Genomic DNA, 24919 nt, shown 5'->3' on the forward strand with positions numbered 1-24919 from the left:
CTACAGCACAGGAAGGTGTGCTGCCCAGCAGTGGAATTCTGGGCATGTCAGAGCTGCTATGTGGCAGTTGGTAGTGTGAATGGGAAATGTGTAAAGTGTTTTTAGGTTTTTGGAGGACAGGCAGCATATCCGTGCCAACTATTGTTGTTGTGAAGGAACTCAAATCTAAATCAGTCTATGTGGTTGGATCGCTATGCTTAGTTTATTTAAAACATGGCATTTGGAGAGAGGTAAAATACCACCACACTGTGTCTTTGCCTTTTTTTTCCCCCGAAGCAAATTTGTTGGGTCTGTTTGCAAAAGGACTAGCTGTAGCAGGGCAGTAAAGAGACATGTGCCTATTGTGATAGACCTTCTCTGTAGTGTTAATCTTAATAGAAATAATCATCTATATTGATTTATAGGAGTGGAATTGAATAGGGACATTGATACAAAAGAAGAGGACAGCTATGAACAGTTTGCTTTATGATGATATTAAAGCAGATGATTCAGATGCAGTTTGTATGGTCTAAGGTAGCTTGTCCAGTGGGTAGCTGTCAAAATATATTCAGCGAAGAGCACTCAGTTTCTCAGTGAGAAATACACCCCTGACAGAATGTCTAATTTATTCTACAGAGGCCAGGACCATATTGTGTGCTTGATGGTGTGAGGCTGCTACCTGCACACCCATGGTTCTTAGGTAGGAGATGATTGCTTTAGAATGAAATAAATAACCTTATCAGACGCTCACTTTGTGGGACAAGAATGTAAATGTAGTGAGTAATCAGAGAGCATGTAAATAGCAGCAAGCTAATGTTCAGAATCATTGCCACTCATTTTGCAAGATATCTTTCCTATTTAAGAGAATGAAACTCAGTTCTCCCAGGGAGCATAATCTCCTCAGTGGTCAGTTATGATGTGGAAAAAAAAACAAAGAAGCCTTCTGTTAGAACCTAGCGAGCCTCATCTGGTGGTTGTGATGGATTTATTGTGCTTCCTGAAAGTCTCCGTTGGTCTCCCCAGACTGACTTTGGTGTCCTGTCCTCAGTTTTCTTGTGGCCCTCTCTGTATTCCTTGGTCACAGAACAGGTCACACTGAGGCATAATTGTGGCCAACCTCTACCTTGAAACTGTCATCTACTCGAGGGCAAGGTCCAAGTCTTTCCCAGCGTATAGCAGGTAGATATGTCTATTAAACACTGAGTGAGTGAAATATTTCAGTGTCAATTGGGTACCAAGAGTTTGTCTGATATATACCGGTGCCCTCACGAAACATGCATTTCAGTCTGAATCCAGCATCACCACCTCACATAGCCCTGATTTCCCCATCTCTAACTTGATGAGGTTGGACCAGGCAGATAATCGCCAAGTATGTTCTAAGTTTTGGTGACTTACTCATTTTGAACCCCGGAGGTAACAGATTATTTCTGTGATCATTATTTCTAACGGATTACGTATGTTTCTTTAGGGAGCATGACTTCGGCAACTTCACCTATCATATTAAAATGGGACCCCAAAAGTTTGGAGATCCGGACTCTAACAGTGGAGAGACTTTTGGAGCCGCTTGTTACACAGGTAAGAGATGCTTTGAAACGCTTAGTTACGTGTGTATATTTCTATTGCGACTGTATCATGACTTTCCAAAGAACTCAGAAATTTTTAAGCATGAATAAATCATGACATAATGCTAATTACTGAATATGTATTCCTGCCTGAACTATGAACAGTTTTTTTTTCTTTTTCTTTTTTTTTTTTGTCCAATAAGATTTGGAGTGCTTTTTAAAAAACTCTTCATATGATTTTTGAAATTAAGTTGATGAGATAATTAAAGAGGGGGCTTTGGTGAAGGGGACTCACATTTGCAGTAATGGATTCAAAGTCTAAATAAATCATTCCTAGCCTGCTTTCAGTTGCTAATTCTCTTAAGAAGAACTGTATTGACTATTTAAGAGCAAAGTATATTTATTGAATTACTTTTTCTTTAGTTTACAAGGGAAAATTCATCAAGTTGAAATGATGAAATGTTCCACAAGAAGACTGTTAACAGAAAAAATATCCTCAGGATTTTTAAATTTTAAAAATTAATTTTTGTGTCTTGTGAAGCAGATTCTTTGCTATATTAACTATGAATTTCAATGGAATGTGAAAACTCAAGATTTTAATGGTATGTTTGTAGAGAGATATTATGTCAAGTTAAGTAGAGGCCACATACTGGTTTCCTATAGCTGCTATAGCAAATTACTGTAAACTTAGTGGCTTACAGCATCACAAATTTATTATCTTATGGTTCTAGAGGTCAGAGGTCCTAACATCAGGGTACTAGCAGAGCTGCATTCCTTCTGGAAGCTCTAGCAGAAAACCTATTTCTTTGCCTTTTCCATTTTCTAAAGGCCACTCCCTTCTTTGGCCTCTTCTTTGGCCTCCATATTGAAAGCCAGCAATGTGACATCTTCAAATCTCTCTCTGACTCTGATCTCTGCTCCTGTCCTTATATCTCAGCCTATCTCCCTCTTATAAGGACCATACGATTACATTCAGCCTCCTCAGATACTCTAGAGTAATCTCCTCATCTCAAGATCCATGACCAAATCACATCTGAAAAGTCTCTCTTGCCATGTTAGGTAGGATATTAAGAGTTTTCAGGGATTAGAACATGGACATTTTGGGGGTCACTGTTCAGCTTACTAAAGTCTGCCCTCTGGACAACTCCCCCCGCCCCCGCCTCCACCAAATTCATATCCTTCCCACACAAAGCACATTGACCACATCTCCAGATCCTCAAAAGTCTCAAGACCAAAATCTCATCTAAAATTCATCAGCTTAAAAATTCCAAATCTCATCATCTAAATCATCTAAATTAGATATGAGTAATGTTCTAGTTATAATTCATCCTTGAGCAAAATTTCTCTCCATGTATGTAGCAGTGAAATTAGAAAACAAATTATATGCTCTCAAATTGCGTTGGTGGGACAAGCATAAGATAACAGTTACAGACATTTTCATTTAAAAAGGGAGAATGTGAAAGAAAAAAAATGAGTTACCAGTTTCAAGCAATTTAGAAATCCAATGAGGCAAACTCAATTAGATTTCACAGCCTGGGAGTAATCCCCTGTGGCTCAAGGCTCTGCCCTCTGGGTGGTTCTTTACCCTAAGAATCATTATTCTTTTTTCGTGAAAGATATCACATATTTTCAACTGAATATTTCTTACCTATATAAGTTGGAGAGTACAACAGCCTTTTTGAATTTCATCTTTCTCTATTTTTTTTTTTTCAGTTCAAATTGGCAATGTTTCCAACTGATATAACATTCTTGAGAAACTTGTGGTTCTCTCTTGTATATCTCTGGAGTTCTCTCTATTAGAAAAGAGGCTACTTCACAGATCTTTCCTGGATAATCTCATCTCCGTTTTCACCTCTGCTGAAATGACTGAGTTTCCATGAATTCCATGCCTTATGTCTACAAGAGCTCCTTGTGTTAATGAACAGTCTGAGGTTTTAATCCTTCCAAAGTACTAGCTAAATGTTGTCCAGACACACAATTGACTTTTTCTCCTGAGCCACACTCTCCTGCCAGTGAGACTTCTAATTTTAGCACCTCCTGCTATCTGCACAGGCTAAGAAGTTTCCAAATCATCGGGTCCTGGTTTCTTTTAGCTTATTAATTCTTAACTCCATTTGTTTCTTTCCTCTTACACTTTGCTATAAGCAGGAAGAGGAAACCAGGCCACTCCTTCAGCACTTTGCTTGGAAATCTCCTCAGCTAAATATCCAAGTTCATCACTTATAATTCTGATTTCTATGTAATTGTAGGAAGCAATTCAGCTAAGCTTTCTACCACGCTATAACAAATATTCCTTTTCCTCACATTTCCAGTAACATGCTCTTCATTTCCTTCTGAGCCCTCACCAGCATCTCTTCTAACAGTCTATTTATAGTGATTTAGATAGTTTCTAAGATGATAAAGCCTTTCTCTACCATGCTCCTCACTTCCTCTGAGTCCTCATCAGCAGGGCTTTTCACATCCATATTTTTACTGTCTGTTCAAGAAAATCTAGGCTTTTTCTATCATGCTCCTCAAAATTTTTCCAGCCTCTGCCCACGGTCAATTCCAAAGCCCTTTCCACATTTTCAGGTATTTCTTATAGCAGCACCCTACTTCCCAGAACCAAAATCTATGTCTAGATGTTTCCAATTGCTACTATAACACATTACCACAATCTTAGTAGTTTAAACAACACCCATTTATTACCATACAATTCTAGAGGTCCTAAAATCAAGGTGTTGGAAGGGCTGTGTTCCTTAAAGAGGACATTCATTCCTGTTTTTAGTGTCTGGAGTTCACCTGCACCCTTGGTTGTAGTGTTTTCCTCCATCATTCAAGCCAGCAGCATAGCACCTTCAGATCCCTCCAGTTTCTGCCATCACATCTCCTCCTCTGACTCTCACCCTCCTGCTTCTCTCTTATAAGAACCCCTGTGTTTATATGGGGGCCACCCAGATATTTTAAAATAATCTCTCCATCTTGAGATCTTTGACCTTTATCACGTCTGCAGAATCCCTTTTGCTATTGAAGGTAATAACATTCATAAGTTCTAGGGATTAGGAAGTAGACATGTTTGTTTGTAATTGTTGAAACACTTCATTACATTTATGCCCATTTCCACTTGGTCATGTTTCCTGTTAGTGCTATACAGATTCCTTCAAGAAACACCTGACACTGATAGACTCTTAGATTTGGGAGTATGTTGGCTACTGAGATTGTGGTCTGTGGACTAAGGCTGATCTGTGAATTATTTGTTATTGGTCAACAATAAGCACAGCAATTGAAAGTAAGTGCTTTGAAAATTTTATGGCAGTTTTATAGAGTAATTTTATGTATGTTGAAACTAATACTAAAATTTTGGCTTGTTTTTCTTCCTTTAAAATTTTTTGAGTTATTCATTTTGTTGTATTTTACAGAAGCTTTGGTTTGTGAACTTTTAAAATAACAAATTTGTGGCCTTTCATCATAGATAGCTTGGAAGAGACTGGTTTAGGAGATATTTTGGAGTTGATCTGCTCTAAAATGTAGTTCTGTCAGCTCAGTTATAAAAACAGATTGCTTTACCTAGCTTTTGAGTTTTTACTTCAGACTACGTGTCGATATATTTAATCCTTATCATGCATTGAAATGAAACAATAATTAGAACATAGTGCCTGGTGTAGTAAATGTTGATTAAATGTACTCTCCATTTTTTTTTTTTTTTTTGATGGTTGTATTTTCAGGCTCATACTAGCCATAAACCAATAGTGTATAAGTCATTGAGAAGGATATGAGTGAATCCAGCATGGGCAAACACAATATTACACATAAACTGTCTTTTGTTTCTTAAAATGTTCATATATTTATATATTTGCTCTTGCATTTGACTTCTCTGAAGAAAGCACATCTAAGATTACAATTAAAAATTATAATCTTTTCCATATATCTTTCCATCCAATGATTCCAAATTCTTCTATCAGATAAAGGCAATGTGTTAAAAATATTTATTAAAAATTAAGACACAACTGTCTAATTCATATTTGTTCACTTAATACAGTAGAATACTTAAAACTCGTTGAATTTCACATTAGCACTGTAACTGGGATTAACATCCTTCCAATATCTCCTAATATCTAAATGCTTTACATTCCTTCCTAGTGTTCCTACACTAATTAAAAAAAAGAGAGAGAGATTCTTTCAAAAAATGTGGCTTTTAAGACAGGCTTTTCTAGATGTTGTTTCCCCATAATATTATGACTATTTTATCAAGACTCACCATTCCTGCCCCTGGAATGAAATCTTAATGATAGGACTTATGTGATTGTTGACTCTTGGAGGACATAGATAAGTAAGGAGAGAGAAGAAAATATTATATATAAACTCCATGCTCAACATTTAAAGCAAAATGTGGAAATGAGAGAGAAAGCTAATCTAAACATAGGCCCCATATGAATCAAACACACACATACAACTTTAGGAATGGAATAAAATTTATTGCAATATAGTATGCCTGTAGCTGTCCTACAGTATCTGATAAAGCTAGGTAGGGATAACATAAACACCAGAATTAAGAGTTCTCAACAAAATGCATTCACTGTCATAAGAAAAATGATAATAGGAATTTACCATTGATAAGTATTTAAAGTAGTAAACAAAGCTTCACCTCATTTCTATCATAATGTATATGAAGTGGCATATTTATCTTACAATGTTGAAATGGAAAGATTCTTTCTGGAAAACTTTTACATTATGAAATCATGCAATTTCAAATGAGAAAAGATTCATCTTAGGACTTTTAGACCTTGCAAAAGATGGATGAATTTTTATAAATTCAAGAAAGTAAAGATCTTTAACAGGCCATGTTCTGTGATACTAAGCTTTATTAGGAAACAGAAAAACTGTATTAGGCAACTTTATTAGGAAATAAAAGAATTATTAGGAAATTAAGACACACTCTTAGATAACTCTTATAAGCCAAGGAAAATTACAAACTATATATGAGTTAATGAAAGAGATGATCTCTTCTTAACAAAATATACATATTCAATAAAATCTGTGCTCAGTACAGAATTTTGGCTTTAAATGCCTTTTTTATTAAATAAAAAATAAAAATAAACTAAGTATTCATTTTAACAAATTAGAAAAAGAGCATCAAAAGAAACTAAGAAATCAGAATTTAGTAACAGCAAAAACTGAAATCACTAAAATATTGATAGAATACAAAAGTTAAAAGGGTTAAATTAATTCAAAATTTGATTCTTCTTTGAAATGGCCAAATTATGGAAAATATATAGAGAAAGAATATATAAGATTAATGAGAAAGCAGAAAAGCTCTAGGAACAAGAGAGTTTAAAAGAAGCATAGTAGAATATTACATACAACTCCATACCTATGGAACATGAAAACCTAGAGTAAGGGAATAACTTCCTAGAAAGACTGAAAAACAAAAATTTATCCAAGAAGTGGAAAACTGCAATAAGCCTTATAAATATTGGAAAGGTGTTTAAAGGTCTGTTATCAAAAAGCACCAGAACAGATGGATGGCTAGCTCAGTATTATCACATATTTAAAGAACTGATAAGTGCAGTGTTATTGAAAGTTCCGTTTCAACCATAGAAAGATTAACAGCTCCTCAATAATTCTTGAAGAATCATAACTTTAATATTAAAAATTCAAGACACTTTAAAATAACTTTTAAAAAAAGGATGGCGATAGTTCAATCTCATTTCTGAATTTAAAAGCAAAAAAAAAAAAAAATCGCAAAAAAACCCTACGTAGAAGAGGGCAGACAGCAGTATCAAGCAGTATCAGCAGTATTTTATCTTGCAGAACTGAAAACCACAGCTACAGAAAGACAGAGAAAATGAAAAAATAGAGGACTTTGTACCAGATGAAGGGACAGGATAAAGCCCCAGAAAAACAACTAAATGAAGAGGAGATAGGCACCCTTACAGAAAAAGAATTCAGAATAATGATAGTGAAGATGATTCAGGACTTTGAAAAAAGACTGGATGCAAAGATTGAGAAGTTTACCAAAGACCTAGAAGAATTAAAGAACAAACAAACAGAGATATGCAACACAATAACTGAAATGAAAAATACACTAGAAGGAACCAATAGCAGATTAACTGAGGCAGAAGGGCAAATAAGTGAGCTGGAAGACAGAATGGTGATCATCACTGATGCAGAAAAGAATAAAGAAAAAGGAATGAAAAGAACTGAAGACAGCCTAAGATACCTCTGGGACAATGTTAAATGCACCAACATTCGCATTATAGGGGTCCCAGAAGGAGATAGGAGAAAGGACCTGAGAAAATATTGGAAGAGATTATAGTTGAAAACTTCCCTAACATGGGAAAGGAAATAGCTACCCAAGTCCAGGAAGTGCAGAGAGTCCCAGGCAGGATAAATCCAAGGAGAAACACACCAAGACATATATTAGTCAAGTTGACAAAATTAAAGACAGAGAAATGTTATTAAAAGCAACAAGGGAAAAACAACAAATAACATACAAGGGAACTCCCATCAGGTTAACAGCTGATTTCTCAGCAGAAACTCTGCAAGCCAGAAGGGAGTGGCATGATATATTTCAAGTGATGAAAGGGAAGAACCTACAACCAAGAATACTCTCCCCAGCAAGGATCTCATTCAGATTTGATGGAGAAATCAAAAGCTTTACAGACAAGCAACAGCTAAGAGAATTCAGCACCACCAAACCAGCCCTACAACAAATGCTAAAGGAAATTCTCTAAGCAGGAAACATAAGAGAAGAGGACCTACAAAAACAAAACAATTAAGAAAATGGTAATAGGAACATACATATCGATAATTACCTTGAATGTAAATGGACTGAATGCACCAACCAGAAGACACAGACTGGCTGAATGGATACAAAAACAAGACCCATATATATGTTGTTTCAAAGAGACCCACTTCAAACCTAGGGAAAAACACAGATGGAAAGTGAGGGGATGGAAAAAGATATTCCATGCAAATGAAAATCAAAAGAAAGCTGGAGTAGCAATAGTCATATCAGATAAAATAGACTTTAAAATAAAAAATGTTACAAGAGACAAGAAAGGACATTACATAAAGATCAAGGGATCAATCCAAGAAGAGGAGATAATTATAAATATATATGCCCCCAATATAGGAGCACCTCAATACATTAGGCAAATGCTAACAACTATGAAAGAGGAAATGCAAGGCAGAAATAGAGTCACAGGTGTAGAGAACAAACACATGGACACCAAGTGGGAAAGCAGGGAGGGTTGGGGGGAATGAATTGGGAGATTGGGATACCAAATTGTACACTCTAAATATATGCTGTTTATTGTCTGTTAACTGTATCTCAATAAAAGTTCTTAAAAACAAAACAAAACAAAAAAAATTAAAGAGCCTACTACTTTCCAGATGCTTTATTCAAAAAAAAAAACAAACCCTATGTAAAATATAGAAAGTATCATCCAGCAGTATATCAAAAGTTCATCATATTTATAACAAAAGAGAACTTTTTAAGGAATATAATGATAGCCTATTATCAGGCAACAAATAAAAATATTTTAGTAGCTCAATAGATTATACCCTCAGATGCTAAAAAGACATGTGACAGAATTTTGCAGTCATTTCTAATAAAAACTCTAAATAGGAATAAGATCAGCTTTTAAGATAAAGGAATGTACCATGTAAATATAGGAAGAGGACAGATAAAATCTTCCTTTTATGGTATTATTGTGTACCATTTAAATTAATATAAGAATAAGGTTAGATAGCCAGATACAGGATAAATATACAAAAATAAATTGTTTTATCTATTCAAAATAGCTAGTAATCAAAACAGGTAAATATTCTCTTTGTAATTAAAAATACATATAAGGCTAATTATTTTTCCTATGTGAAATGAACATTAATTTTGTAGATTTTTAATGTGCAATTTTGTAATTATTTTACACCATTGAAGTAGTGATTAAGTATACACAAACTTTGGAGTCAGGAAGGCTTGAGTATGAATCAAGGCTTGAACAGGTTACTTAATCTCTCCTCATATGTAAGTTATAGATACCTCATGGAATTATTAAAGTGGTACATGAGATGGTGCATTAAAGTGATTGGTGAAGTGTCTGACACTATTTTCATAGTAATATAGGTTTGCTCTTAATGCAGTGTTCTTTATTACTTGGTAGAACTGGCTTGATAGTAGTAATGGCTTTATTACTTGATAGTAATGGCTTACTTGATAGTAGTTGATTAATAGTTACTGGAAAATGGGTGCCATGTATAAAATAGGGATTCATAGGATATTTTCTTTAAAACAACATTTCAGTGTAGATTTAGAAGAGGAATGATTTGTGTATTGCATTTAATCGAAGATAAGTAAAGCAGAAACCTCTGAAATGATTGTAAATTCAACCTTCATCATTTCAGTAGGCCAATGAATAGTTCAGGCCATCACAATAGGACGGAATGAAATTTGCTGGGATTTTGTTCCTTATTTCTCTACAGAAAGATGAATATGCAACTTAAGAAATAACCCTAAGCATCTGATAAAAGAATACCACTGATGGTTTAATGAGCTGTTCTAAACTGGCCTGATGGGCAAAGAACCTCCTAAGGAGAGGAGCTCTCTTTAATCATTTCTAGTATTATTTTCAGTAATGTCCATGGGGCCCTATTAGGTTAGGCTCTAGTGCCTTCTATAGTTAGGTCTTTTTAAATTTCACTCAAAAAGTTAATAATTATCTCAAAAGCTAAATAACTAGAACATCATATACCTAAAATATTGTTTCAAAATTTAAAAATTCAATTTTGTACTTTAAAAAAATACTTGACTTTCTCCTACTTTTGATATTAAGTCCTTATACAGGAGTTACCTCTGTGTAACTCACAGCAATAGTTAAATTCTTTGGTGCTTTTAAAATCAGGAAATCAGATTTAGATTTTAAAATCAGAGGATATAAAGCTGAAAGTGATTGCGGAAATAAGCTGACATGCAGAAATGAAGTAACTTCTGAGAATTAAGCCAGTGTATGCCTTTTTATGCTATATTATATTCTCTCTTACACTGTTTACAAAATATTTTGTGTATGAATTTACCTAAAGAATCAAAGTATAAAATGAAATCTCGTTGTACCCTTTTTTCTATCTGTCCAGACAATGTAATTATTGAAATGACCTTAATTCATGTTTTATTCATGAGATTCAAAGATTAATACATTTGGATGGTTTCCATGGTGATACGACAGTGTTGCAATAAGTTGATCATTAATCTTTGTCAGAGGATTAGGATTGTGTGAAAAGTGAAAGATGTATGCAAAGCAAATGATGGGAAACTGCAATCAGCTTGTTTACTTATTTGATCAATTTTAGGTATAGTATGTTAACCTGTTTCCAAGTATTTTGCAGTTTTTGTTTTTAAGTTATTTTCATACCAATTCCCATTTTAATTTTTGGATGATATTATTCTTGCCTTGAAAAATGTTTCAGTTTGTCTGTCTTTAATAGAAGTTTTTGGGGTGAGAGAATTAACTAAAACACCATAACTTTATTTAAAACCTCTGTATCTTTCCTTGTTAAAGAAAAAAGTAACATATATTAAAAATGGGATTTGAATACAAGTAATGAGATTATGATTTGGGAATTTACCTTTATGACATATATTAATATTTAATTGGAAGACTGTAAGTATTTGTATTGTTTTACAAATATGGTTTCATCCTCTAATATTAACATTTATTTAACGGCACTTTTCTTTTACGCTTGGTACATAAACCTAAAGTAATTAATTATGTTGGAGTACTTCTCTGAGTTGAAGTCAGATGGTGGATTACTGTATACCAGTAGTTGGCCGTTAACTGTATCATTACTTCTGGAATAGGAATTTAATTGACTAGTATATAGTCTGGTGTTAGATTAATTTCTGTTTTGGGATTATGTTCCAAATTTTGATGTCTGCCACCAGATGGGAGTGATGTTCTTTTTGTTATGAGGCCAGCTGTGTTGGCTAAGTTGTGAAACTGGAGTCATGTGTGGAGTCCTTTTAAACCCCAAACCAAAATCAATACCAAAAAGATCCTCCCAAATCCTAGAGTGGACTTAAAAGTTGTATTACAAATGCGAAATTGTGTACACACATATTTTTATTCATAAAGGAATTTACAAAATAAGTACTAAAAACTCAAAAACTAAACATTGAAATTCACATTAATTTGATGGACGGTGTCCTGCTGACATTAAATCATGGCATATGACATAGATGTGGTGGTGACTACTTTTGCTCTAGGTCTGTTGTGTTTGGCAAACACTCACTACCCTGTGCACTTTTAGGACCAACTACTGCAAATCATAACTATTGAGGGTGCCATGGCGTCATTTCACCTTTATTTTTAAGCACAAATATACTCACAGTTAACAAAAATTATCTGCCTCTGTTCCCTTCTCATTAGCCCAGGACAATGGAAGTTAAGTATAAGACACTGTAATGGTTGTAAAATATAAGCTAACTATATTAAGAATGACACAAGTAACTTATCTTCCATCAAAATATTTACTTTCCAAAATTTCTAGTTTAAACAGTGATTATTTTGTGAATGCTAATAAAAGAAATCCCATGTAGTAGAGGATAAAAGTGAAGTTTTAGGTACTATGAAATGAATGCTGTACATACTACCTCAATTTATTAATTTCTTGTTCTTAAGGAAAAAGGAGGTTTGGGGACTTTTCCCCAGATCACCAATCCTGGTTTCCCTTACATGTAATTATTTGGGGCTCACCATAAGGGTGGTCCAAGCTGCTGAACTAAACTTTCTAAATTACTTTCATAAAAATCTTGTCTTTGAACAGTCCTCACTGCCCTGGTCTTAGTTGGAGCTCTTCTCATTCGTATGGAACTGATCACATATAATCTAGAGCCTCTAAAGAGAAAAGGCGCAAAGGCCTTAACGAGTCTTGAGAAGTTACTAGGTGCCTGATACGACGCTAGATGTTTTCATCACTCCTTGAGTCAACTTGGTAAAGTCAATATTATTTTTTCCAATTTACAGATGAATGAAAGAGAGACTTAGATCACATAAAAAAAGACCTAAGGTGAATTAAACAGACTAAATAGACCTGCAGCTCCTAAGGGAAACATGAGCTGAAAATGCTGAAATGAAAGTTGCTAGTACATCAACCACCAAGAATGAATAGAGTGAAGAGGGAAGAGAGTAAAGGGATAAATTGAAGGTGTGGGAAGGGGAGAACTCCCAATGTTAAAGAGAGGAAAGGGAGAAAGAAGGAGATACCTGAGTATATTTTTATAGTCAGATATTCATTCCTTTTCTTGTTTGCATCAGCTAATTCTTCCCCAAACCAGCTGTTTGCTGACCTGACCTAAACAAATGAACATTCAGATGAATAAGTTAAACTAAAAACCCACTTTTCCTCTTAAATGCTTAATGCATGTGAACACCTAAACTTAGCAGTAACTCTTTTATTTTGTTTGGCAAAACCTCAAGCCTTAAAAGTATTTTTTCTCCTGTATTTTTCCATTTAAATGGGAAAATGGAATTTAAAACTAAATTTAAAAATTAATGTCAGAGGAGAATAACGAGTTTTTTTATGTTCTTGAAACAGGATAATTAGTGCAATCTTATGCATACTATTTCAAAAATATCAGGGAGAAATTATAGGAGGTTAACTAACAAAATTGCTTATAACTGTTTTGGACAATATAGAAATGTTATCTGAGCTGGAGACCAAAAAATCCATTACACCGAGCATAAGAATGCCTAGGATGTGACAGAATTGCATTTACTTAGGAAACCCTCAACTAGCAAGCTAATTAAAGCTTGTCAGAGATCTGAGATAAAGGATTGGGGCCTGTTAACACACCTGCTTCTCCCTTTCCTGTCATCCTGTTGAAAGTACAAAAGATGTGCTTTGTTTTCACATAATTAAGAAAGAAGAAAGTCAAGAACAGAAATGGAAAATCTAACCAGCTATTTTTCTTTCATTCTGACATAACGCTTGGTCCTTCTTGTCACACGGACATGTTGGCTTCAGTGCCGCCTGTCTTTGCTTTATCTTGTTTCCCTACCTCAGCTTTAAATGTTTCTGTTTTTCAGGGTTTAGACTTGGGACTCCTCTTTTCTTTCATCTGCATTCTGTTCCCAGGTGATTCTGCCCATACCTATGGCCTTCAGTATTATCAACATGCTGACAGCACTCAAAATTATATCTTCAGCCCATGTCTTTTCACAGCGCCCCATTCTCACAGCCAGGAATTCTCTCCTGTGTGTCTTTCCTCAGATCTGCTCACCTCTCTCCAGCTCTTGTTGCTAAAGTCCTGATTCCATCCCAAGTCCTTTCTCACCACGACCCATGTAGTCATTTCCTGAATAATCTCCCAGTACCACTTTTGCTCACTTCTTTGACACTTTCTAAACAGCGATCAGAGTGATCATTGAAAGCAGTGTATAATTTGACCATATTGTTCCCCTGCTTAAGACCGTACCCTTGTTTTCATTGCATTTTAGGATACAATTAAAAATTCTGACCGTGTCTTTACTTGTCCCCTGCTACAAACTAGTACTACAAACTACTATATCTAGTCCTGGTGAACCTTTAATTACCATGCTCCAGCCACAGAGCCCTTCTTTCCAGATTCTTGGATGAACTGCATTCTCTCTTGCCTCAGGGCCTTTGCACAAGCTGCTTCCTCTGTGCAGCATGATACCAGCCTTCTAATGCTGTGACTGGCTCCCTGCACCTTTCAGCTCCCATCTTCTCATTTCCCTGATGTCACAGAGGACTCTCCTGACTGCCCTTTTGTTTTTTTTAAACTACATGCCTCTTGTCCCTCCTTCTCTATGCTTTATCTGTTTCTTTCTTTCAGAGCACTTACTGCTATCTATAATTGTCTTATGTGTTTCTTTATGTGCATTTTGTGTGACTCCTCCACTAGGTAGAAAACTCCACGAGCATAGGGATGACGTCAGTCTGGTTCACACACATATTCCCAGTACCTTTGAATTGGAAAATGTTTGATGAATATTTGTTGATGATTAAACAAACACTCTTCCTTAAAAACAAATGTAGTGTGTATATATTCTTTGCCTGCCTCATTCTCCCAAAATTAGTTAGTAGTAAAATGTAATTATATGTTGCAGTAATTGTATTATGAAATGTTGGCAGCTATAACGATTGTTGTTTGGGATTTCATGGATGAAAATGTTCATTAGCTTTTTAAGAATGTGTATCGATGTTTTGATACTAGTGACCAAATTAAGAAATAATGTTTTGGTTTTTTTGTAGTGAAATTTGTAATATTTCATCTTTATAGAAAAAAGGTGTAGTACACATATATAGATATATATTGCATATGTATATTTGTATATGTGTGTGTAAAGAAAATTAGTCTTTCACATTGCCTATAAATGAACTTTTATATTTTCTTTGGAAAAATAATTTTTCTTAACCTTATTTTCAATTCAACCCACCCTCTCAATTTTCAGTGTTCAAAAGCATTTGTGGGCTTTAAATATAATGTTAGACAAAAATGAACTTCATTAAAATTTCTCAAAATGTTACAAACTTCCTATTATTCAAACTGGCATTTGAATATAGGTACCATACACAGTCATTATCATTCGTGTGCCACTAAATTGATTATCCTACTAAGTTCTCCCTGGACTGTCCTCTGACAATGGATGTCAAGTTTAATTTAGGGTAGCCAGGTAAATTTGAATTTCAGATAAACAATAAAACATTGTATAGTATAAGTATGTCCCATGAAGTATTATTTGAGACATACCAAAAATATTTGTTGTTATTATTCTGAAACAAAAAATGATTTCATTGCTCCTTTGTAAATTCTAGATAATGTCAAATTTAGTATCTCAAGTGATTATGTTAGCAATGTGGGAAAGAATAGGCAGAGTTTGTCAGTACTGTTTTCTAGAACAGTTTTTGGCCACTTCACTTTAAATTAAGTATAAGTTCTACTGTAAGACCTTTTCTCATTTATCATTTTTCTCCTTTTCTTATCACTCCTGTCTCAGAGTCTGCCCTCTATCCAGAAAGAACTTTCAATCTCTAGAACTCTATGGTGTCTCCTTTCACATGTGCTTGGAAATTCTCTTCCCATAGACTGACTGGCACCAGGCATTCTTCAGTTCTTACCCTAGAGGTTGCCTTCTTCAGCTTTTGTGTTACCCGCAAAACTGGACTAAGTCTCCAATATGTTCTTAGAGCATCTTTCACTTCCCCTGTCATGTGTCATTGTGCAATAAATGTAATTTCTGGTTTTAATGTGTGTGTGTGTGTGTGTGTGTGTGTGTGTGTTTTAGTATGTATGTATGCATGTTTGCGTGTGTTGTCTTTTTTACCCACAAGACCATATATTTCATTCTCTGTATATCCTTGTCTCGGCCTGGTATGAAATAGTAATTTGGTAAGTTTCTGTTGAGTGGCTAGAATGATGACCTCTTTGCTGGCACAGTAAGTACCCTGCTTACTTAATGAGAGTCTTTCTTCTTTTCTCGCTTTTGCTTTCTCTCTTTTCACCAAAGCAAGACTCCAAGCTAAGTAGAACTAAGATACAGTTTCATGGAGCAACTCACTTGTAATTATGTATTAGGTTATACTTTCTTTTAAAAGTATATTTTTTTAAAACTGAAGTTCAAAAGGATGCGTGCACCCCAGTGTTCATAACAGCACTACTTACAATAGCCAAGACATGGAAGCAACATAAATGTCCATTGACAGATGAATGGATAAAGAAGATGTGGTAGTGCCCTACTACTGTCTGTAGAGTGGTGTGGATGTTGGATGGAGTGGACTTTATCATTAATCTGTTTACTAAAGATCAGCTGGAGGAGATTTTATTATACTATACAAACTCTCATGTCACAGAACCTTTGGTACAGATCTTGTTCATCAGTGATTTTCCCTTTAGCCAACCACTCTTCCATATGAGACATACACAGTTGAGTTGTATTTCTACTAAGAATTAACAGCATATTTTCCTAAAATATCATATGCCTAATGATGTTTGGCATCTCTTTATGTGTTTGTTGGCCCTCTCTCTCTCTTCTTTGGAGAAGTCTTTATTCAAATGCTCTGCTTATTTTTTTAAGTTAGGTTATTGGTATTTTTATTATTGAGCTGTAATGGTTGTTTATATACCCTAGATATGTAACATCAGACAAATATTTTATGCCATACTGTAGATTTGGTTTACTTTATATTGATGATACCCTTTGATGCAGAAACATTTTGGATTTTGAAGAAATCCAGTATATGCATATTTTTCTTTTATTGCTTTTGCTTTCAGTATCATGACTAAGAAACCATTGCCAAACTCAAGGTTGTGGTATTTATACCTCGCTTTTCTTCTAAGAGTTATTGTTTCAGCTATTACGTTAGGTCTTTAATGCATTTTAATTTAGTTTTGTATATGATGTGAGGAAGAGATCCAATTTTAATCCCTTGTATGTGGATATCTGCTGGTCCAAGTAAAATTTTTCAAGACTATTCTTACCCTGTTGAAATTTCTTAGCACATTTCTTCAAAGTCAGTTGACTATAAATGTAAATGCTCATTTCTGAACTGTCAATTCTGTTTCACTGAGAGAAATACACACACACACACACACACACACACACATCTATCTTTATGCCAGTGCCACATAAACTATAGTAGTATGAATACCATAGTTCTATAGTAAGTTTTGAAATCATGAGTTGTAAGTCCACCAACTTTCTTTTTGTGCTAAGATGGTTTTGGCAATTCTGGGTTTGCTGCATTTCTGTATGAATTGTAAGATAAACTTGTCAAGGTCTGCAAAAAAGGCAACTGAAATATTAATAAGAATTGTATTGAATCTGTATAACAATTTGGATAGTATTTCCATGTTAATAGTGTTAATTTTTCTGATTTATGACTATGGGATGTTTTCCCAGTTATATTGATGTTCTTTAATTTCTTTCAATGTTTTGTAGTTTTTGGTATATGAGTCTTATAGTTATTTTGTTAGATTTGTTCATAAGCATTTTATTCTTTTTTAGTATTACTGGAAATGTATTGCTTTCTAATTTTATTTCAGATTGTCCATGCTAATATATAGAAATAAAACTAGTAATGTATATTGAAAAAAAGATGTGATATATGTATATACAATGGAATCTTAGCCATAAAAAATGAATTAAAGCCAAAGATAAATACCGTATGATATTGCTTATATGTAGAATCTAAAAAATTGATACAAAAATGAACTTATTTACAAAACAGGAATAGACCCACAGACATAGAAAACACACTTATGGTTACCAAAGGGGATAGCAGAGGTGGGGAGAGATAAATCAGGAGTTTGGGATTAACATATACACACTATTATATGTAAAATAAGTAAACAACAAGGAAAGCACCTACTATATAGCACAGGGAACTATACTCAATATCTTATAATAACTTATATTGGCAAACAACCTGAAAAAGAATATATATGTGTATATGTATAACTGAATCACTTTGCTGTACACTTGAAACTACAACATCCTAAATTAACTATAATTTAATAAAAAATAACTTTAAAAAGTATATTTTTAAAGATTAATGAGCTTAGGAGAATGTCATTTCTACTGGTCAGTCTTCTTATTGGTGATTTTGTGCTTTTTCATCATAAGAGAATTGATCATTGTTGCTGTATTATTATCTGGGCTTTGAAAAATAAAGGAAAAGTAGAAAATATACTTGATTTTTTAAGACCTCTTGCAGTGTGGTGGTGAAGTTTTAAAATGAAAATAATTTATAAATTACTTGCATATGAAGTTATTAGAAAACATAGCTATTGTAAATGTGCTATGGAACCCCGTGGTAATGGCTGAAATGGTAATTTCATCCTAAACTGCAGTTTTCAATGGCTAATTTAACACGAACTCTCAATTTACACTCTTGACTGAAACTTTTCAAGCTTGTTTTCATCCCCAAGGGGAATTTCATAAAGAGAGGAGACAAAATTCCCTTAAGCTGACTTATTCAAGCATAGTAAAAATGATTGTCACAAATATGAAAAATTTTGGAATATTTTGGTGGCTCGTACATTTTTAAATGGTTTCCAAACTTTATCCTTTACGATGAGTGTGTTTCCTCAGAAAGAACAGGCACAGGTATTAAGCAGGTAGTTTAATAAAGTATTCCAAAATTTAAAATAGCTAAACATCATAAAAAATTGACATTTTAATTGTGCAAAATATTTTCTTATTTAGTGTGGCTAACATCAGACCACTTTGGTAGCTGGATGCTGTAAGGAGGCCAAATTTAGTTTATTCTCTTTATAAACTCCTCTATATCAGTGGGTAGTGAGTGTATTAATAGCAGATGACTGATTTTGACTTCATGAACTTTTTTAGTATTTCAACTTGTATTTTTGTCTTCATTCTATTCTGTCTCCATTTTTCCCTATTCTCTTGGATACCGTAAACCATGAGCATCTGGTTATTGCACTTCGTGTGTGCTTCCTGGAACTGTCATCACTATTAAGATGATAGCGATTAATCACACATATGGATGATAGTTAATAACTGCTGATATATTAGATTGTCAGGTGTTGCTTTAAGATTCTTTACATCAAGACTGAGCTGGGTACCAAGGTGATGAGGTAACTTTGGAAGTAAGAAATATTAGATAATAGAATAAAAAAAAAGTTTACTTGTTGAGATGTCTTTAAAGTAGCTCTAGTAGGATTTGAATGTCGTGGCAGATCCCAGGCAACTGTTTGCATACCTATTTCTTCTTTCTTTCAATACTTGACTACTCTCTCCAGCCTCACTTGCAGGGAGGTGCAGACGTGGAATGTGAGTGGAAAAGATTCATGGCCCTCCCAGTCCTGACCCAGTAAAGCCCCTTTTCTAAGGCTTGATGCAGGTGAGTCCAGTGACTATGGAAACCGCATGTGTAAGTTGGAACTAGAAGATGGAAGGATGCTGGAACTCTGAATCACTGCTTGAAGTACCCACTTCAAACAGTGGGTCTGGGTATAGAACAGGAAAGGTCATCCATTTTTGACTTGATGTTCAAAATTCTGTCATGTTAGGGCACCAAAATTTGGAGTATATTTGTTATAGCAAGGAGCATTAATTTCCCCAACTTCTTCAGTGCTATGAGAGACATCAAAATGATAGTCTTATATGTAAAGCAGATATTTATTTATCACCTATGTAAAAGGCCAAAGTGGACTGCCCAGGGGATGAGTTACCCTGATCCACAAGATAATGCAGGGATTCAGGGATTTACAGTGTTGTTTAGACATCTTGTTGTCTGTCATTCCCTGTGGTTTGCTCTTTGTGGTTCAGTACCACTCATCACCACCGTATCCATGTCTCAGCTAATCAAAGCAGAGGAAAAAGAAATATAGAGTATCTCCGTTCTTTTAAGGATAAGATCTAGGTATCACATACATCTTATCCACTCACATCTCAGTGAGGACAGAATCATAAAGCTACCTCTAACTTCAAGAAAGGCATGAACTTGACTCTTCTATAAGTAGGAAGGATAGGACCAATATTGTGAGACTATTAGCAATCTCTGTTGCAAACATTCTTGAAATTAACTTTTGATGCATATCTGAGGACCTATACACCTGTGGGATGATGGAATCAAACATTTCTTTGGCTACCTGAGCACAAGGCACATTTCAGCAGCTAGCAGTACCTCATTGTGCAGGTTCACTTCGTGACTGTTTAGTTTACATCTTACTCACATACTGAGATTATCAGTGACACAGTCGTGGCTATGAAGAGTCAGCAAATACCACCACAAATTTTAAAAGCCTTTTTCAAAGTACACGTGGGGAAGATTATTTGCCCCAGACCAGAAACATACTTACAACCTGTAAAGGTATATTCTTGTGATAGCTCTCTACACATTTACCTGTCTCCTGAAATTAGCTGAAGCAGTTTTGAGAGAGTCTGAGAATAAGAATTGTTTTTGAAGGGTACACTCAAAGATCAGGCTTACTGTTTTCTATTAAGGATATTTATTAAACTTTTTTTTAAACTTTTTATTTGTTTATTTTTTACAATAAACTGCATATATTTAGAGTGTACAATTTGGTATCCCAGTCTCCCAATTCTTTCCCCCCTCAACCCTCCCCGCTTTCCCCTTTGGTGTCCATATGTTTGTTCTCTACATCTGTGTCTCTATTTCTGCCTTGCAAACCGGTTGATTTGTAACATTTTTCTATAGTCCACATATTGTGTTAATATACAATATTTGTTTTTCTCTTTCTGACTCACTTCACTCTGTATGACAGTCTCTAGGTCCATCCAAGTCTCTAAAAATGTCCCAGTTTCATTGCTTTTTACAGCTGAGTAATATTCCATTGTATGTATGTACCACATCTTCTTTATCCATTCATCTGTTGATGGACATTTAGGTTGCTTCCATGTCCTGGCTATTGTAAATAGTACTGCAATGAACATTGGAGTGCATGTGTCTTTTTGAATGATGGTGTTCTCTGGGTATATGCCCAGTAGTGGGATTGCTGGGTCATATGGTAGTTCTATTTTTAGTTTTGCAAGGAACCTCCATACTGTTCTCCATAGTGGCTGTATCAATTTACATTCCCACCAACAATGCAAGAGCGTTCCTTTTTCTCCACACCCTCTCCAGCATTTACTGTTTGTAGATTTTCCGATGATGCCCATTCTAACCAGTGTAAGGTGATACCTCATTGTGGTTTTGATTTGCATTTCTCTAATAATTAGTAATGTTGAGCAGCTTTTCATGTGCTTCTTGGCCATCCGTATGTCTTCTTTGGAGAAAAGTCTGTTTAGGTATTCTGCCCATCTTTTTATGAGGTTGTTTATTTTTTTGATATTGAGCTGGATGAACTGTTTATATATTTTGGAGATTAATCCTTTGTCTGTTGATTCATTTGCAAATATTTTTTCCCATTCTGAGGGTTGCCCTTTCATCTTGCTTATAGTTTCCTTTGCTGTGCAGAAGCTTTGAAATTTCATTAGGTCCCACTTATTTATTTTTGTTTTTATTTCCATTATTCTAGGGGGTGGATTAAAAAAGATCTTGCTGTGATTTACGTCAAAGAGTGTTCTTCCTATGTTTTCCTCCAGGAGTTTTATAGTGTCTGGCCTTACATTTAGGTCTTTTATCCATTTTGAGTTTATTTTTGTGTATGGTGTTACGGAGTGTTCTAATTTCATTCTTTTACATGTAGCTGTCCAGTTTTCCCAGCACCACTTATTGAAGAGGCTGCCTTTTCTCCATTGTATATCCTTGCCTCCTTTGTCATAGATTAGTTGACCATAGTTTATCTCTGGGCTTTCTATGCTGTTCCATTGATCTATATTTCTGTTTTTGTGCCAGTACCATACTGTCTTGATCACTGTAGCCCTATAGTATGACCTGAAGTCAGGCTATACTATATATAATTCATAACACCCAAAGAAGAAGATGAAAAACTGCAATCTCTTAGGATTAAAATTCTTTGATACATTGGCTACCTTAAATTTAGGCTTCCTAAATTTGAATGAAAAAGGATGGCTCATTATTTCTTTCCTTCTATTGATATTTCTAAAGGACGAGAAGGTGGTGAAGTGATGAGTAATTTAGAACTGGTAGAAAGAAAATGCTGTGGGGACACAGAGGAGGGAGGTGGACATTTGTTCCAGGCCCTGGAGTTTTAAGGACTTCTTTCTAGTATTCTCTGTTAGTTTGGTGGGCCTTATTTCAAGAAGAAATATTATTTCATCACAGTTTAGGACTGATAGTTTAGAAGATTTTATTCTTGAAGCAGGTACTATGAATTGGAATTATCACTCCTTTTTTAAAAAAAAAAAACTATTTATTTATTTATTGGTTGCGTTGGGTCTTCATTGCTGCACATGGGCTTTCTCTAGTTCCTGAGAGCCAGGGCTACTCTTCATTGAGGTGCATGGGCTTCTCAATGCAGTGGCTTCTCTTGCTGTGGAGCATGGGCTCTAAGTGCACGGGCTTCAATAGTTGTGGCTCACGGGCTTAGTTGCTCCGCAGCATGTGGAATCTTCCCGGCCCAGGGCTCAAACCCATGTGCTCTGCATTGGCAGGCGGATTCTTAACCACTGTGCAAACAGGGGGGCCCCTCATTCCATTTTTTGGAAAAGTACCTATATTAATGCCTGTGTAATCACTTTATTCCTACTCTTTGTTCATATTGACCAGGTTTGCTCTACTTTGTTTCACCTACTTTTTTCCCCCACAGACATGTCTTATCACCCAGTGAATGTTGAAACTCCCTCTGTAAGGATGGATTGTTAAATGCCATCCAGATCCTGACAACCACTTCTGCTGTGATTTTCCAAAAGCACAACCTCCATTTCTATTATAATGCCTCCTGATATTCCATAAACAGCCGTGGGGAGATACTAGAATTCATTGAGTCTGTTCTCATGGTAAATAGCTTTTTCTGAAACCTAGTTGTGTAGATAAAATGATGAACTGGGTACAAAATGTGGCCTGTGAATTGGAGGCATCACAAGCCAGAGCACAGAAAGTTCTGGAGAGGTGCTCTGCAGGAGGTGTACACATCAAGGTCTTTGTTTTTATTCTTTGCTCATAAACTTGTGACCGTTAGGACATTACTCAGGTTTTTAATAAAATGAGCATATAATATATTTCCCCTAAATTATCCTGCAGTTCCTTCCTATTTGAAGCAAAATGATTTCTTTGCAATATCCTAGATCTAACATACCGTAAATGACGGCAGCTTAAGAGACAGAGTGAACTCTGCCGTAGATATTTTCTAGGATATGCAGAGTAGCCAGCCCCATAATCAATCTCATACTCTTGAATTCTGTTAAAGTTACCCACTTCCAGAATTGGTCTCTGTCTCTGGATTTCAGCTGAGGAAACTCACTTATGTGGAATCTCGTTGTCTGTTACCAGTACAAGCTGTGCATACCTGACGCCCTCTTCTCCTGGGTACTCCCCTGAAATATAAACAGCTTGTATCTTTTCTCTGCCTGGATTGCATTAGAGACTTCCAGACCTTCAGTTCTGGGATTCTGGCACATAATTAGAACATCATACAATGTGGTAATTCTGCAGATTTCTAGGAAGCAAAAGTCAACTAAGTACAACCTGGTATTCAGTAATCAGAAACCAGAGGGCTCAGACTTCCCTGGTGGCACAGTGATTAAGAATCCATCTGCCAGATACAGAGAATGGACTGGAGAACTCGAGGTATGGGAGGGGGTGGGGGGTGAAGGGGAAGCTGAGACGAAGCGAGAGAGTAGCACAGACATATATATACTACCAACTGTAAAATAGTCAGTGGGAAGTTGTTGTATAACAGAGGGAGTCCAACTCGAGGATGGAAGATACCTTAGAGGACTGGGGTGGGGAGGGTGGGGGGGACTCAAGGGGGGGAGTCAAGGAAGGGAGGGAATACGGGGATATGTGTAACAGATGATTGAACTTGGTGTACCCCCAAAAAAAAATAAATTAAAAAAAAAAGAGCAAAAAAAAAAAAAAAAGAATCCACCTGCCAATGCAAGGGACATGGGTTCAAGCCCTGGCCTGGGAAGATCCCACATGCTGTGGAGCAGCTAAGCCCGTGAGCCACAACTACTGAGCCTGTGCTCTAGAGCCTGCAAGCTGCAACTACTGAAGCCTGCATGCCTAGAGCCCATGCTCCGCAACAAGAGAAGCCACTGCAATGAGAAGCCCACACACCACAATGAAGAGTAGCCACCTGAAGAGTAGCCACTGCTCACCACAGAGAAAGCCCATGTGCAACAACGAAGACCCAATGCAGCCAATAAACAAATAAATAAATTTATTTAAAAAAAAGAAAAAGAAACCAGAGGGCTCAGTTGGAGTGATTGAGATTTCAAGCCTTGTTAGGGAATATCAGAGCATGTGAGGGAAATAAAAAAATCAAAGCTGTAACTAAAGAGTAACTGAAAAAACTGACAAAAAGGTTTGGAAAATCTATGAATAATTATTATGTATGGGAAAAAAAGCATGCAGAGGGTAAACTTGTCAATGAGAGTAGTTCATGGTTTTCCTTCTTTGAAACCCGAAAGGTGATATTGGCCCAAACTAAAAACTGGTCATTAGAAAGGGAAAAAAAAAGGCAACTAAGTCTTAGCTAGAAAGACATGTATTTTACCTGCGTGTTACTTGAGATGTGGTTAGTGGAAATGAATTCTCTAAGGGGTGCCCTTGTGTCATGCCTTCTTTACCAAGAGAAACCTTTTGTGATGATAGTTATTTTATTTATATTTTGAAGTTGTAGGGAAGGAGAGGGAGTAAGAATACAATATTTCTGATACAAGAAAATTTGCATTGAGATAGCTTTCTACTAAAGCCATGTTGTCAAAGGAACTCTTCTCTCCCTCTGTCTCCCTCTCTCTGTCTCTCTGTCTCTCTCTGTCTGTCTC

The 24919-nt window shown here is 35.6% G+C and overlaps 1 protein-coding gene across 2 annotated transcripts in view; it reads left to right on the forward strand.

Moving 5' to 3' along the window:
- CTNNA2 (catenin alpha 2) overlaps window positions 1-24919 on the forward strand; it is a 1170309-nt gene that overhangs the window by 149128 nt on the left and 996262 nt on the right. For both annotated transcript variants that reach the window (XM_057742313.1, XM_057742314.1), the window contains exon 2: window positions 1448-1554. In XM_057742313.1, the coding sequence (XP_057598296.1) occupies window positions 1453-1554 (102 nt within the window). In that variant the 5' untranslated portion in view covers window positions 1448-1452. The remainder of the gene's footprint in view (window positions 1-1447; window positions 1555-24919) is intronic.

Source organism: Hippopotamus amphibius, chromosome 7 (genome assembly GCF_030028045.1).
Source record: "Hippopotamus amphibius kiboko isolate mHipAmp2 chromosome 7, mHipAmp2.hap2, whole genome shotgun sequence".
Lineage (NCBI taxonomy): Eukaryota > Metazoa > Chordata > Mammalia > Artiodactyla > Hippopotamidae > Hippopotamus > Hippopotamus amphibius.